Source organism: Anabas testudineus, chromosome 21, assembly GCF_900324465.2.
Source record: "Anabas testudineus chromosome 21, fAnaTes1.2, whole genome shotgun sequence".
Lineage (NCBI taxonomy): Eukaryota > Metazoa > Chordata > Actinopteri > Anabantiformes > Anabantidae > Anabas > Anabas testudineus.
Window position 1 is genome coordinate 22,620,625 of NC_046629.1, and position 17,332 is coordinate 22,637,956.

General features: G+C 38.8%; 3 protein-coding genes and 1 non-coding gene across 4 annotated transcripts in view; all 4 read right to left on the bottom strand.

The window, feature by feature from the left end:
- spegb (striated muscle enriched protein kinase b) overlaps positions 1-7,434 on the bottom strand; it is a 31,998-nt gene extending 24,564 nt beyond the window's left edge. Inside the window, exon 1 of the mRNA XM_026377094.1 lies at positions 6,322-7,434. Within this exon, the coding sequence (XP_026232879.1) occupies positions 6,322-6,739 (418 nt within the window). The 5' untranslated portion in view covers positions 6,740-7,434. The remainder of the gene's footprint in view (positions 1-6,321) is intronic.
- A 999-nt stretch (positions 7,435-8,433) lies between these two features.
- LOC113172714 (C-X-C chemokine receptor type 2-like) lies at positions 8,434-10,685 on the bottom strand. The gene is made up of 2 exons (XM_026375730.1): positions 10,642-10,685; positions 8,434-10,148 (listed from the first exon to the last, which is right to left on the bottom strand). The coding sequence occupies exons 1-2, from the start codon at positions 10,646-10,648 to the stop codon at positions 9,073-9,075; spliced, it is 1,083 nt and encodes a 360-aa protein (XP_026231515.1). The 5' UTR covers positions 10,649-10,685; the 3' UTR covers positions 8,434-9,072.
- Positions 10,686-12,168: 1,483 nt separating this feature from the next.
- On the bottom strand, positions 12,169-15,722 carry nabp1a (nucleic acid binding protein 1a). The gene is made up of 6 exons (XM_026377301.1): positions 14,678-15,722; positions 14,376-14,514; positions 14,181-14,252; positions 13,772-13,856; positions 13,479-13,548; positions 12,169-13,159 (listed from the first exon to the last, which is right to left on the bottom strand). Exons 1-6 carry the CDS (start codon positions 14,769-14,771, stop codon positions 12,957-12,959), a joined length of 663 nt encoding a protein of 220 aa, XP_026233086.1. The 5' UTR covers positions 14,772-15,722; the 3' UTR covers positions 12,169-12,956.
- Positions 15,723-16,258: 536 nt separating this feature from the next.
- trnas-cga lies at positions 16,259-16,340 on the bottom strand. Its single transcript has one exon. It is a non-coding gene; the product is annotated as a tRNA-Ser (tRNA).
- Between the last annotated feature and the right edge of the window lie 992 nt (positions 16,341-17,332).

Genomic DNA, 17,332 nt, shown 5'->3' on the forward strand with positions numbered 1-17,332 from the left:
CTTAAATGCACTGTATGGCACCACTAGTAGTGCTATGGAGCAATGTTTTTATATACAGGAGTGTGATGGTAGTGTTCCATTATAACTGAGTGCACAGGGTATTTCTGTACATTTCCCACTATATTCCCAGAGAGGTGTAGTTCATAAACCAGTCAGTCTGCAGCCTTGCTGTAAAACCCACAGCTCAAGTTAAAGCTTCCAAAACTTCTGCCTTCTTAAGACCTTGACATTTTGTTGCTTAATCATTCTGTTTAATTTAGGTTTCTAACTATTATGTGAGATTAGACAGATTAAACATAACATATAGTTAGTTTCACGATACAGTATGTATGTATTTAACAATAAAGAATTTCACTGTGATAGGTGTTAACTTCACCCCACCTAACAACATTAGCCTGAGAAACATCAGTTACAGAATTTGAATTGCAACTCTTAAAGCCTGCAGTTCTTTGAAGTTAGTTCAAGTCTACATCCTCCTGATTTCTAATCAGAGTTCTAATGATTCTAGTGGCTGCACTATAATCACAGTTCACAATAACACTGGTGTAATCTAGCTTCCCTTACAATTAAAAGTGTGCAGAGTAGTTTCATCTTCATGCAACCAACAACTGAGCAATCATAGTGTGGCCAGGTGCCGAGTGGCATGCTTCTTCATAAAAAGCTTCTTTTAACATTCCAAATGAAATATATTACGCTGTTCTATTTTCCCACATATGGTGAAAGGTAAATCATAATAGAAATAAACACTGATAATTGACGGAGTTAAACTGAAATTGCACTTGCCTGATTTTTTCTTTGGTCTGGATTTTTTCGTGGCCACTGTTGGTATGTCCTCTGCAAATATCTTTGTGTTGGCTTACATTCGGCAGCAGGGTATTCCCCAGCATACATTAAATCAGGAAATCTTCTACAGAAGCATGAGCAAACAAGAGCCGATTTGGATGTCAAAGATTTGACTGATTACATACTGTAGTACGCTAACATAAAGGTAAAAGCTCCTCAATCAAATACCCCCCCCAAAAAAATAGAAAGAAGGCACTTTGATCCATTATATAACAAGTTGCACCTCACAGTCTCAGCAGTTCTTCTGAGAAAGTCTGTTTCTGAAAAGCATAAAGCATAGACCTCCATCCGCAGGTGGAAATGTCTCTTAAATGCATATCATCCACTCTGAGGGAGCCCCCCTGTCCACACAATAGCCAGCGACAGTGTAAGCATCTTCCCCCACTGTGTTCCACCCCACAGGCAGTACACACCGATAGGCAGAAAAACCAGTGGGAGTGATCCAGCCCTCCTGAGATCAGTGTTCTACAGCGTTGGTTGACATTTTTCATTTTTGCCTTCCTCCCCATGTGTCTGTGTCTTATTCTTCAGCAGGCGTAATGAGCTGATGTTGTGTTGTCGACAGAGAAGGGGAGAATTACTGCAACGGCTAAAGGGACCTCCTCACTCCTCTGCATTGCTGGAACACTGTTAGCTCTCACAGCATGTGAGATGTGTTACTGGCTGCGTGGACTGACTACACAGAGCTATTCTGTTTCCAATGGATATGAAACATTTATAATACATGGTAATTTGTGTTGCTGCTTGTTGTTTTTTTACACAACTGGTACAATAATTCTGGAAAAATCTGGAAATATTTTTTGCATGCGATCTATATTTACTACCCTAGGGGGCAAAGAGAAAGTATTACTCCTTAAATATTCTGTTTCACCTCTGAGTACTGATTGGACAAATAAATAGCTACTTAAAATGGCATCTAACTGCACATTATATGACATTGGGCTCAGGACTAAATATTGCCGACAACATGTTCACAGCTTGTTCAAACACACTAGGAAATTCTTTAATTAAATCTAGGCTAATTTACAGATATACTCGAAGGTACTAATAATGATTCCAGGCACAAATGCACAATGTGCAGTAAGTATACAATAGTTACTACTTTGATAATTGCAAATATCTACAGGTTAAATTACTAACGATTATGTAATTTTGTTTATGTATTATTATGTATTATACCCTTTTATTTTCTTGGCAGCTGTGCTTCACGACTGTATTTTTTTTTTTTTTTTCGTGCTGAATCTGACAGTCTATTCAGCTTTACATCTTGTCATTTTACTAGATGACGGTGATAAAAGCTAAAAACCTTGATTAACAGTCTAACCTGGATGGTAACGATGGTTACCACCCCATATCTAATATTGACATAACCTCCCAGCCAGCTCCACAAAACATCTTACAGCTCATTGTTTTCCATTTCATGATCTTCCTTTTCTCTAAAAGTGGTGTCTGACATGCTGTAGGAACTTCAGAGGACAGTAATGTGTAGAAATGGGTAGGACATTCACACAAAAGAAGTGTAGATAGTTATTAGTAGATAAGTTACAGGGCCTATTTATTAGTATTTATCAGTCACTGTGCTGATATTTATGATCTGCTACTTTTGTATCAGCACAAGATGGCTACTGACCTCTAAGGAGCTAAATAATTCAAGACCTGGGACAGCTTTCACTATTGCAGTGTTTACTCAAGGATATGTCCTTGACTATTTTTTTCAAGAGCTGTAACACCTTCTATATTATGTCGTAGAGAATGTGAGCATGCAAACTTGAAATCTCTCACAAACTCCTTTACGCACCTTAGCTTCTGGCTACTCCAATTAATTTCAGGTCTTATAAACAACTTGATTATCCTTTCCTGGATTTTGTCTTTATTATAGAACATGAATTTGTTGATCTACTTAATAAAGCAACATGACGATGTAGGGGATTTCCACAGTCTAACTGCAGCCCCACCTGTTCACTCATATTCATGGTCCAGAAGGAAGACAACACTGAGGAAACTATCCAAACACACTGGAAAGGTGCCACCGTCACACTTGGTGGTGACATATAAAGTTCTCAGCAACAGGTCTTGCCAAAAATGTAATAACTATATAAACTATACTATATCTAAATTACTATATAAACGTACTTACTATATAAACATGCAGTTTTCTAAATAATAATCAACTGTTCTTAATCATTGAGAGAATCACGTAACTCTGCAGTTTTCTGTATTGGCTGGGTCTTGAATAGTCAGTCTACAGCTTGTTTTTACTGCCCCCAAATGGCAAATAAATTCAGACTGGGCACTGCACTCATTAATATTTTTAAATCAAAAATATTAACGAGTCCAGTGTGTCAGAAAACTATGTTAAAATGTCGACTCAGAATGACAAAACCACAGAGAATTACCACCCAGACATATTTTAACAGATTTTTAGTAATATTTAGTGTATTTTTATTTAATATTTTTTCATTATTTACATTTAGTTTTATTTGTTTATTTATTTATTAAACTATCTGACAAAATTATTTTAAAATCATTTTTTTAAATATATATTTAAACATAATCATGAAATTAAATTAAAAATTAATTCATGACCAATAAATCCTAATTATTAAAGTTACTGTAACAGGTGAAATGTGACATGGAAATGAACAAAATTAAAAACAGCAAAATGACAGGGAAACTAAGTGCACACTCCAGAAAATAAAAAACAGTAAACAGTATGGATCATAAAGATGCATGACATCACACCAGGTGGTAGACATTATCATGCTGCTGGGTATTAAGTAGATGTTATGGATTCAAAATTGGACCTCTCCCTGATCAGTAGAGGGGAAAGAGGCATACAGGGCTGGGCTAAAGTTAGCAGTGATGTCTTCCTGTGTAACAAGAGAGACGCCGGCCCACTAACATCACAAAAATCTAAGGCCTGGCACATTCCGCTGTATAAATAACTGGGAGAGTTGGTGGATGAGGGGGCGGGACATAGAGACATTTGAAGAGGGAGAGAGAGAGAGAGAGCGAGAGAGAGAGAGAATGGATGCATGCAGTATCACTGAGTGATGGGACAGCTGTAGACTATGCACATGACAGAGCAGTAGAGAGCTGTATCAAACTGAAGGTTAAAGTGGAGAGTCAAAGCAAAACTTCAGGTCTCTGATCATATTTGAAACCTCATTGAAGGGTTTTGAAGAAAGCTCATAGGATTTTGACGAACACAGAAAGGCCTACACTAATGTTCGTATGCAGTAGTTACATTATTTATGCAGCATAACATCACACTTCCCGTCTAGTTTGACATTATTTTGACTGTACAACACAAAACATCCAGTTGCACGAGTGTGCCTCAATCCTCATCAAGTCAATGCTAAAAATGTTCTTGTCCAGCTGAAAGTCATAAAATTAACACATTGGTCATACTAGCACCAGAACTAAATCTATGTGACAGTTGTGTGAAAAGCAAAACCACTTTTAACTAATGTTTCTATGTTATCTATGCTAGCTCAAATATTGCTCTTATAGTGCATCTCAATAGTGTGATGAAGGAGCACTTCTCTATTGTACTGTATTTCCAAATTTAGTGGTTCTGTTGATGGATGCAGCAATACATTACTGATGTGTTGACACAGCGACGGAAATGCGAAAACTTGAGCAATGTACAGTGTACATGGTACTATAGCTCTGTCTATAATGTGTTCTCACTCAATAAAACTGATGGTATAATTACTGCATGGATATTCATAGAAATAACGACAGGTGATTAAATGCTTTGTTGTCCTATTGTTAACGTTCAAGTTGTCACATTTGATAATTATATGGATCCTGTCCAACCATTCAGTATTAATACAGCAAAGGAAATACTGGACACTGTGGGTTTTTTTTTCTTTTGTTTGTTTGTTTGCTTTTGCTGTCCACACTATAGGAAATCTGTGTCCAGTCTGCAGACATCACCACTCTTAGTAAAGTAATCAGGTTTTTGTCCTAGACTTGCTCAAAGCATCTTGTTATAGCCTCGATTCAGCACACTGTTACATAAGCACCACAGTTTATATTTCTCCAGCATCAACAAATGTTAATCGTTTACCAAATCCATATATTAAACTGACTGAATTGTATTAAGCAGTAAAGGGTTTCAACATCTTTTCATGCAACTACATGCCCACATATACTCTCTCAGCAAGAAAAGCAAATTGAAGAGTGAGTTTCCACTCCACACTTGTGGTGAGGACTGCAGAACAATCAAAGCGTGTCTGATTTGATGGTGTATATGATGGGCATATTAGTGTTTCTGGTAATATCATCTTTCAAAGCAGATGAGGTGATCAAAGCTGAATTTAGAGGAGTGCTGCCGATCACAAGAAGCAGATTAAAAAGTTTTTAATGCAAGAAGAGAAGCTCCTAACCGAAAAGAGGTGGCCTTCTGAGAATCCTTGACTAGACACTGAGATTATTATATTACATCAGACTGTAATAGAGTCTCAGATGCTTGACTTGGTTATTTGAAGAATGATTCATTTCCAGGCGGGATATTGGAAATCTGACTTTCTCTTTAACAGCTACTATTTACACCTCAAAGGTAAAAATTTTAATAATTATTACAAATAAAAACAAACAAACAAACAAAAAAAAAACACAACACAACAAAACCCAAAATATTGGGTTTAAATCTGGATTTTAAGGGTTATAACACACAAAGAATCATTTAGATTATAATGCACTTGTAGAACCTCCTGGAAAACGTGACAAGGAACTGAAATGTCGACTGTTTAGCTTGTTCAGTACAGGGGTTGAAATGGGTTAAAATGTCTGTGTTCATGGAGATAAATTAACTGCATATTTAAAGTTTTTCAGTAGTTTCACAGCAAATTCTCCAAATGCAACATCATGTTATGGAAGGTTATAATATAGTTATAGAAAAAAGCTATATCTATGGTAAAGTTCAATAAATAATGTTGGATAATATATTATCATACATGTTGTAGAGCAATGATTTTATATTTAACTACACTATTTGTGTACGTCTACATTGATGCTTGAGTATTAGGATCAAGATCACATAAATAAAATGAAATAAGGCATAGGGAACACAAGTTTAGTTTAAATTATAAAAAAGCTTTAGCCTGATCACTAAGAGTAAAGTGCAACAGTGAGTGTTTTAACATTCAAACAGCATCTACAGTAGATACAGCATTTCCTGATCCTGACTGAGATATCAGTCTGGATCAGGAACAAGAAGTTCTAGCTACTGACGGGAACAAGTCTTTCGGATGACTGCGGCATGCAGGGTAATTTTCATCAAAGTTACTTCAAGTTCTTTTTGTTGGTTTCTGAATGCCTGGAGTATACTGTTGAGTGTGTTTTAGTCTTTAAACTAGTTGTTCTAGACCCCACATGAAATGCTGTAAAATCAAATTAGAAAGAACTACAGTAATTAATACCTACAGGTGAACCAGGCTAGATACAAGTGAATGTATTTACTGATCTTACCTTCACCCAGATCCAAGACAGCAAGCACAGCACTGCTCCGAGCCTCCCCTAGATGATTATTGGCAATGCAGGTGTAGAGGCCAGCATCACTGGGTTTGCAATCCCTAATCCAGAATCCTCCATACTCCTGGTTTTCCATGTTAAGGAGCTCATCATTGTGGTACCAGTACAGGGACGGTTGGGGGTCTCCGGCCACAGTCACCTTGAGACGGATGTCACAGCCTGTCCCTACAGCAGCGTTCCTCATTTTGCGCATAAAAAAAGGTGGCGTTGGGGTGGGATAACCAGGTCCTTGAGGTTCTGGGACAATTTGCTCTGAGCTTGCTTTGGACCGTTTTGGGGGGATGATGGGGCTTGAAGGCGCTACTGCTTCATCTGCCCCTTTTTTCAGGGTCATCTGCACCTCGGCTTTTCTCATGGTTGAACTGGTTTGGTGGGTCTTCCAGTGAATTCTATAACTATATAACTAAACTGTATGACTATAACACTGCCTCACGGCCCTCCTATGATATTCTAAACCAAAGTTCAGTCCGATCATTGAAATATTTCAGCAGTCCTTACACATACGTTGCATTTAACAGTAAAGTTAATGTAGTTCTCACATTTTATAAATAAGATCAGTCAATCCTCACCCGTCCTAAACTGTTTACTAGGAAAACATTTATTTAAATATTTAAAATCGTATCTGTCATAGATAAATTTGCCTCAAGATGTTGTTTTCTGACCTGAGTTGTTGTCCGAAGAAGAAAGAGAAGTTTCCGGGTAATTAAGCAGATCGAGATAGCTGCCCCTGTCCTGCCCAGAGGTATTTTTAGGGCAAGACCCACTAGATCATGTTGCATTAACAGCTCCCTTGACTTGTCTCTTGGAAGTGACGGCCCCACTTTTTCCCTTTCTTTTGTTGATGTTCTTTGACTTTTCAGACTTTTGCAGTCATCTCCCAGTAGTGTGTTACTTCTTTGTCGAACCTTCAGTGAGTTTCCTTTTATTGCCAGCAGTCTCCAGGTTTGTTCTTTCTTGGCTTCTGGTTGAATGCAGCCATCAAACCCTGTCCAGCAAGTTGCACAGTGTTCCCCCCTCCTTGTCCCATGAGTTAAGCCACTCACCTCATGATCTCCCACTACCCCTACCAGTCAGTCTGAAGGGGGAAATGAGTGTCGCAGCCTAGCAAGGCTCGCAGTGACAGCTGCATGGTGATCTGTCTGCCCATTCATTGCTGAGCTCCCGCCCCTTGTCATTTTTAGCCAACCTCAGGTCAGTACGCTTGGCACAGACGAGCGCAGTGGTCAGTACGGGACAGAAATCACATTTGTAGATCAAATGTAGAGACTGATGTTGAGCTCCCAGTTATGTTGAGGTGATCAAATGTTACGAAAAAGAAAACATTATCACTGCATAAGTAGGTTCTACATTTACTGAACTGACTGAGACAGGGTATAAAATGAAAATGTGATACGTTTTCAAGAAATATTATATTCATTGGTGTTTAAATTAAGTAACAAAAAAAAAACGAACACGTTGACTTCAGTCAAAATAAAATTTCATTATTCTTGATATCTGAAAAGGTATTACTTAGCATAAAAAAGACATGAATGATAGCATTTTGATACAAATAATAGAACAACAACAAAAAAAATTATTAACTGCAATTTATAACTTGATACTTGATAATAAACTAACCAAAGCTATTATCATAGAAAATATGACCTTAATAACAAGCTAACTTAGTGTTTGCTATTAACATGCAGTTCTACAATTAGCCTATGAAGCAGTAAACCCACTGTCAAAGGCAACTGCAAATTATTTTATGATGAAATATTTTGCAATTGCTCATATTCCGGTTTAAATCTAACTAATGCTAAGGTTACTGACAGTTTAGGGGCTTGCTAACTTTACTAGCATGTTCCTATACACATGCTAACTCCTTGCTAAAGTAGCTTGAAACATTATTAAGTCAAACATGCAAGAAACCAAGTCCTAATAGTGAAAGTGTGAAAGTTTGTTATTCAAAAACAACAGATATTGTGTTAAAAACCACACTGTTTTTAGGTTGTTTCTCTATCAGCTGTGTTATAAGAATCAGAAACAGAAAGCCACGTAGATGTTTGAAGACTTTAATGATAATTTCATTTATACAGATTCTGCAGATTATTGGGTCTATGAATGACAACTAGTTGTCTTCAGCTAAATACATATACATACAGAAAGCTTTACCTGTTCCTATAAAAAAAAGAAGCTGGAAATAACAAAGAACACTGATATTAGTTTGGAAATATAAATCAGAAACTTACTGACTTACTAGACTATGTAATAATTTACATTTACAGGCTATAAAAGAAAAAATTACATCGGCTAGATTTTTTATTAAGTATCCTGAGTCAAGGTCAAAAGGTTTTTTCAGTTGCCTCACTACATGTTCATCAGCTGCTGCTTTGTGTCTGCGTTGTGACAGAGTTTTATCGTGTTTTTGTCACATTGTAAATTGAAATGTGTCAAACATGTTTCCCACAGTTTCCTCATGACACAGCATGAGGAAAGACAGGGGGTTTAAGTAGTTCGCCACAAAAAGAAAAGAGAAATTGAATTAGAAACCAAAACCAAGTTAAATAAAAGCATGAAAACATATGTACAAATTTTACAGTGGCAACTTGAGGCATTTTGTTATTGTTATTTTTTGGAATAATTCAAATTATAAAGCAAAACATGAGCCACAATATGAATACAACTCTCAAGGCCAGTAATTTGTTGTCCTCACATGACTGTAGACGTGATCTCTGATGACAGTGAAGACCTGCTGCTTCTTGTCACTGTTGTTCTCTCCAGGATTCCCATTTTCCTCATTATCTGCCACAGATTCCTCCTGAACTTCTCTCCCACGAAGGCATACAGCACTGGGTTGACACAACTGTGAAGTAGCCCCAGACTTTGGGTGGCGAAGACGGCCTGATCCACTGCTATCCTTGCTGGGCACTTGTAGAGCACTATCTTTGTCCTAAAAAAAGTATCTGTCATCACTGCGAGGTGGTACGGCGTCCAGCAAAGCAGAAAGGCGACCACCACAAACACAATCACTTTCATGGCTCGTTGACGCTGGAACCCCCCGCGGATGTGAAGGAGGCGCCTGATGGTTACACCATAACAAGGCAACATGATGGCCAGGGGGATAACGAAACCCAAAGTGTGGCTAAGAATCCTGGTGCCCAGCCGCCACTCACTAGCGCTGCTGGCATCATACAGTTCAGAACACACTATGCGACTAGAGTTTTGAGAAGTAAAAGAAGAACTGAAGATCCCTGGCAGAGACAGCACAGCCCCAACAGCCCAGACAGCAGCACAAACTGCCCAGCTGATCAACTGTCGGTTAGCCCTGCGGGCCTCCATAGCTCGCACAATCACCATGTAACGATCCATACTGATGCAAGTCAGGAAGAGAATGCTGGAGTAGAAACTTAGCTCTTGGATGACGGTGACAATTTTGCACAAGGCATCTCCAAAAATCCAGCCCCATGTAACCGAGACAGCCCAGAACGGGAGAGTAATGGCCAGGAAGAGGTCGGCGACTGCCAGGTGGAGAAGGTAGAGGTCGGAGGGCGCCAGTGCCTGCTTGCTATGGCCAATCACCAGCCCCACTACCAGATTTCCAGGAATCGCCAACAGGAAAATGAGGACATAAAACACGCTGACAATGATAGACACTGTATCTGGCACGGGGACGGAGTTGCAGGGCTGCGTTTCAGGGTTTATGAAAAACTCTGAGTCATTATAAGTAAAGTTGAGTTCGTCATAAATCGAACTAAAATCAGGAATGAATGAAGATGTGTTTGGATCTGAGGACAAAAAAAAGAAAAAAAAAAGATGAAATGTTAGACATATAAAATACCTGAAAGGATTATAAGCCTGTTTGTACAGAATATGACATATATTTATGGGAAGAGGTTTTACATTCTTGCTTTAAAATGATCAAATAAAGCACCACCTAATGTATTAAAACTAATAATCAGACATTTTTTCATCGGGATATAATAGTACAGAATTATACAATATCCGTTTTACCCAATTGCCTGTTAAATATTGCAATGAGATATTAAGGGTTGCTCAAACTGTCTGTTTTAAAATTAATTTTAAAAAAAAGCTGAAAATGTGAAAAACTTCCAATTGTTGTTTTAAAGGAACAACTGCATAAAATCAACCAGCATGGTAACAATCAAATAACAATCAGGCCACAAAAGTATAATCATCCAACAATAATAAAACAATAACATTAAAATAAAAAAGTTAAACTGAAACTTGTGTTAAAACAGTCTGGATAAAAATATTCACCCGTCATAGTGGCGTCTTTAGTGCGGCAGCCTCTTGAGTGTGTCGCAGAAGACAGAAGGAACAAACTCTCCCATCCTTTACACCCCTCCCATCACTCCAATCATATGCTCATTTTTTGTTTGCTTCATATATTGTACTGTTGCTTAAGATTACATTTGCTTTCAGGTATGATGCAACCACTGTCAAATTATTATTTTTAATAGACTTCCTTTATTTGCATCTATTTCACAATATGTATATAATAATATAATCTTTGATTTATGTATTTTTCAGTTATGAGTTTTTCAGTTATTCTCTACATTTGATATCTTCTATTGTTCTTGTTGTTTACATACAAGTACTGTTTTCAACAGTCACTGCTTGGTTATTTCTTAGCCACAGTGGTTCCCCATAAATAAACCCAGGCCACTGATCTGAACTGAATCACTGATGTCATGAGGTTGCCGTCAGTCTGCATAAGCGAAAGAGAAAGCGAGAGTTGATGTCAGGTGTATAAATTCAAATTAAATACACAGCATGACTGGGCGTCTATTGAAGAGACACCATGTTTTCAGAGTATCTTGTTTGTTAGATTATTGTTATTGTTGATCAATTAAATGGTATCAGAAATGAAATGCATGTTTCTTTGTTTCTTAATAGTTTAAAGATCCATGGCGACTGATAAGGTTAACAGCCAGACAACCTTTATCTGAGTCTCTATCAACACGCCTGGGGTTTTTTAATTACTTTATACCACATGATGTGGCTATTTTTCTGATTGACCACTGCTGCTGAGTTGCAGAGGAAGTTCCCAGCTCATGACATGCTTCTGGTGTTGACACGAGAAGAATCACATTTCTTGCCACATTTCTCATGTGTTTCAACTGTGTCACAAGCATTGTGATTTTATCACAACAGGCAGAGGAACCACTAATAAATATGTTTTGAACATGTGCTTTAGTCCCCTGTGCGACTGTGTAAAATGGGGCAATATTGAAACTCATAGGTGACAGGGTTGTTTGGTGCTTGGTGCAACAAAGGATGTGAAGAAACGATGGCTTCTGCTGCAACACATTGCTTCAAAGTGGAATACTTACTGCTAAATACACTTTAGCCATCTTCATTTAACCACTGCGGCTTTAAGTAATGAAGGGAAAAAAAAAAAAAACTTAATGACTTCTATTTTCACAAATTGATTTCTAGCATAACCTGTAAAAATAAAAGGGTGGGTCAATACCACAACCCACTGCTCAGAGCAGTGTCATTATAAGGGGCTTCAGAACTAAATCACCTAGTGACACATGGAGCTCTAGAGGAGGCAGTGTTGGCTTAACCCATGATGGTCTCTAGGGGGCGACAGAGGGCTTATTATACTTCCACATGTGAGGGACAGCTTTTCAGAATTGCTTCAAAAGCACTTGTTACCAAAGTATTATACAAGTCATGTCAAGTGGTACAGGGCACATTAAACCACATAAGTGCAGTATAAGCAACATGACATGTTTTGTTGACAGTAACAGTAAGACTCAGAAAATCAAATGTGGCAGCAAAATTACTGTAAAATTTATTCTGTGAACCATTTTGCCAGTATTTAAGTGGTCCCATTTGGATGAAGGTACAGTCGATGGCAAATGAGAGAAACCTGTCTTATGAAAAAGAAAAAAAAAAGTTTAACAAAAGTTCTACTAAAAACAAACTTAACACCTTTCCTTTCACAGAGTCACTTCAGATACAGTTTGGTTTAAGAGGGAAGAACCTTTGAAGAATTCTGCTTGTGCATTCAGTCCAATAACTCATTTTCATCAACATAAGGCCTTTTCCACTAAAAAGCAGAAACTGATTTCCTGATTAACGTAACAGCCAAGTTTGCCCCGACATAAATTAAGAGAAGAAAGTGCATCAAGTGTTCAAGTAGGTGTGTAGTTTGAAAGGACACAAGGGTGGTGTAGGAGTGTGGGGATGTAACACTGGCACAGAATGGGCAATTTGCAGTGCGATTTAGAGGACTGAGAAGGCTTTACTGAATAAGAAGTCCTGCTAGTGCATCAAGTGGTAGATAAAATGACACTGTGCTAACTGAGAGCACTACTTGCACTATTCATGACAAAACACATTAGACGTTGTTAGCCTGTATAAAAAAATGATATCCCTAAAACAGTCCCTAATTGAATTCATCATTTTGAGAGCCAATGTAGGCTGTGATCGGGAAGGCTCAAACAGGTTCGAAGAAGAAGAAGAGGGAAAAAAAAAAAAAGTGTGTGTGTGTGTGTGTGTGGGGGGGGTGTTAAATGGGGATGTCCATAAATGTCCCTGCACAATCCCCCTCAACCCCAATTTCATCTTTTGGCACGACGTGGGTCCCTGCCGTTGCTTATGGTAACTGAGGACTTTGCAGCTGCTGGGGGGGCAGAAACTGTAACAGGAGGTGCTCCATTGCCAGGTGACCGACCATTGGGTCGCCCGACATTCCCGAATGCAGTGTCACGGGGTGTACCGGGTGGCGGGTTGTTGTTGGCAAATGGTGGCATGGCACCATTACCTGTGGAATGAGAAATACAAACAAGAGCTTAAGAAAAATTGGCAACTTAGAGTCATTTAATCCCTCAGAGGCTTTTTCCTATACAGCTTCTACAGACAGTAGGAAGAGCACAGGTGTAAATAAAAAAAAAAAAAAAATCATGGCAGATTTCCATTTAGCAGCTTAAAAAAAAAAAAAAAAAAAGATTGTAGAGAGTGTATTGTTTGCGATACTGACAACTACATCAACAGCCAACTTTCCTGCTGCAGTGACATCAGAAATGTTGTTTCCTGTAGGTGAATTAACTGTTGGTTATTTGAATAAAGGCAAATATACTGACCTGGGGGAGCAGGTGTACCTGAATTCTGATTGGGTGGAGAGTTTCCCCTCTGATTCTGGTCTGGTTTTCCCTGTTAATATAGTTGAGAGACTTGATAAGACTTTACCACCACTGGTGTTAGACTGCACTGTGGGCTACTATTAAACAGGCCCAATTACCCAAGAACATGTAAAGACAAAAATATAAAGACACAATAAAGGTATGTGTAGAAAAAAATGAATTGACATTGTAAATTAATATGGCTAGTGAAGGATAAAAGTTTTCTGGTTTATTTTGACGACATGGCTACTCACAGACTTGTTTTGCTGATTTGCTTGGGCTAGCAGCTCAGGGTTTGGTTCACTGAAGTTGGGCACTTCTGAATACACCATGCAGAACCTGGGCAGACAAATACGTACATTTTAAAAATAATTAAATATTTAACAAAAAGTAAAACGTTGACTTTATTTTAACTATGACAGCTGGGTGACACTAGTATCTGATGTTGTAGACTTTAAGGTAGCACATGATCATGCATTTAAAGGAACAATAAGTTTCACTCCTATTGAATTAAAACTCTGTTTTAACAGTAAAGTTGTGCATTAGTGTTATCAATTCATGTTACAAAACCAACACTTAAACTACACCAATCATCTTGATGCAGAATCCCAGTGGGGAGGTGAGCTGTATTTTGATATAATGCATTTTTGAATGGCTACGTACTCTCCAATCTTCTGTAGATCTCCTCCTCTTCCAGTGTATAATGTTAGGCAGCCTTTCCATATAGATGCATACCTAACAGAAAAAAAGACACGTGTTAAACACATACAAACAAAAGATCACTATTGAATCGATGTTCATATTTTGACCTGCTGCAGTCTCATATCCTCAGTTGTCACAGTTTAAGAACGATCGTACCCTCTGGTCAGCTTGATGATGTCCCCTGGCTGAATCAGGCTGCCCAGTTCGTCCCAAACGGAGATTGCGATGCTCCCGCTCTTGTCTGCCACCTTGCAAGAGCGCACCTCATGACCGTCTTTTGTTTTGGTTACTCGTCCTAATCGGAATAAAATAAGAAGTTTCTTAATCGTCCAAGTTGCTAATCAGACAGTCTATGTCACTATTGACCGTGTTTCCATTAGGTTAAGTCCACTCTTCGCTCTTTAAGCGACTTTACAGCACAGGCACAGAAGCTAAAGCGTCGACATCTAACGACTTACCTATTTCCAACACGATGAATACGATATTCAAGTTTTTCGACCCAGGCTTCACATCCTTTATCAAAAACAAGGCATCGTTTGTGGGAGTTGCCATCGTCAAGGGTAAACTCAGCAGCAGTGAGTGCTGGCTGCTCCTTCGGAAGGGGTAGCTACAACGTTAGCTTAAGCGGCTAATTAGCCCGCTAGCCAGATGCTAACGGAAAACCTACTCAAACACCGTTACGTTGTCGTAATAGTTTATAGACAAGTGTCGGCGTGTTAGCTAGTGTATTACCCCCAACTCAAACGCCATTAAACGGCTATGACACTGGAGGAAAGGTGGAGGACAACTGCCACTCTACAAAAACCGCTAACTGACACCGACCGGCTGACAACAGAAGTGATAGATAGCTCTGCTGAGGAACTGTCTGCTAAACGCCAGCTAGCTCACAGTTAGCTACCTTCTTTTCATTTCAGAATACTGGTCTCCAGGCACATCTCCTCTCCCGATTAACGCCATGTCAGCCTCATTCTTCACATAACACTAGTTCACGTGAAAATCGTAGTTATTACGCTTTTGGAGACTCAACGAGTCGAAATCAGATAAAATCTAATTCTGAGGCGGACAAGTCCGGAGTCGCGAAGCAAATTGGAGCTTTCAGGTTCAACAAAAACCGCTTCACTGGTTAGAAGTTGCACGGAGCTTGATAAACTGTCTGTGCTGCGAAGTTTCTGGAGACGTGTTATCTCCCTCGACCATTGAAACAGCTGTTAGCGCTAATGTTTCAGATCAGTCGACCGCATTTCCTTTGTGTGCCTCTTTTCAGTATAAGCAACTGTTAGCTTTGCTAGCGCGCAGTCTGGCCAAATGCTTTGTCATATGACTAGTGTGCCTATATCTCACTGTGGCCCTTATAACGTTGCAGCTATTCGCAGCCCAATATGTTTATGCCTACACAACACTAAAGCTCGAAACGCTATTTTTAAAATCTTTTTTTTTTTTTGTTAAGCTGTTCAATAAACGCCCTCCCCTGCTTCAACAATGCCCCAAAATCTACGTCAGCGGTCGCTGCCGGTCGCTTTTATCCAACTCGGCCAGTTCCATTATCATGCACAGGGAAGGGGTATATAAATACAAACTTAATTATGTGTAGGCTTATACAGTCGAGTCTACAGATACCGACTATTACCAGACGTTTACTTTTTCTAATACAAAGCAATTACAAATCTAAGCAGATAGCATGCTAACGTGTTTTAAAAACAAGTACAGTGGTTGGTTCCTACCAACAGGCTTCCATTCAGTAACAACGCGAGAGCAGCGGGGCCGTACGAGAACTGACCGACAGTCCCCGTGGTGCGTTTGACACATGCAGCAGAATAAATGAGCCGCGGCTCGTTTCCAGCGTTTCATCTGTCACTTTCACTATGTGTCCTCAAAACGGACATTTGACTTTAACTCACCGGACCGTAAAGCGCATGCACACGTGAGTAAGTGAGTAGTTAGACGGTCAATAGTAAAACGTGACATGTTAAATTTCCTTCAAATCAGTTCGCACAGTGTCACGTGGAACCGTCCAAGTGCAGCTGCGGGTCAAAAGGAGTCGTCACGAACAGGATTCGAACCTGTGCGGGGAAACCCCATTGGATTTCGAGTCCAACGCCTTAACCTCTCGGCCACCGTGACAATACACACGTCTGACTCAAGAATGATTTTAACAATGGAAGGAACACGGTGAATTATTTAACATGGAGGTGAAGAGGTGAATGAACGCTACATCCCACATCACGGCGCGTGTTTGTCGCTTCGCTAGTTACCTCAGTGCAATCGGCAGTGAGAATGGAGTGGATGAAGCAGGAGGAGGTGTTAGCATGAGTCCGGACACTAGGGGGGAGACAAACACCATCAAAACAGAGTATTGATGGTGTATTGTGGAGGACGAAGCATTACTTATGGACTCAATAAACACATGGAACGAATAAGTGCCTTAGTATCTGTAAAATAGATGCACAAATTAATAGATGCACAAATACATGCATAAATAAAATACAGAACAATAAACAACCAAAACAAAATACAAAAACTGTGTATATAATATGTAATTGCATGAATAAATAAATAAATAAATAAGAAATACGGAAATGTAGAGAGATTTAGAAATTACAGGAACGATTTATTTCTGAAATATAATTACTATTTAAAGGGAGCACGAAACATAATATTTAAATTAGGGTGCTCCTAATAAAAGCATTTCTTAAATACTGGATAAACCTCACAACATACGGCTGTCATATGGTCTGTTTCTTCTGTACAAGTAATACAGTCAAAAATAGACTTCTTTGAGCATCAATTTAATTAGTTGATGGAAAGAACATTTGTCAAAAAACAAAGTACTGTAAACACTAATGAACTTATTGCTTGATGCTAAACAAACATGGCTGTGCAAATCTAGTCTAGATTTGTTCAATGTGTGCCTCATATTGAAGGTTTCTACTGCTTTAGTGGACATAAAGTAACACCAAATAGAAAAACTTAAGTAAAATACAAGTACATAACATTTTTACTTAGTTTACATCACTTATTGGGTGACAGCAAAAACTGTCCATGAACTTTAAAAAAAAGTTGAACCGCTCCTTCTATTAACCTTTTACCTCCACTTACTACATTACAGCACTATC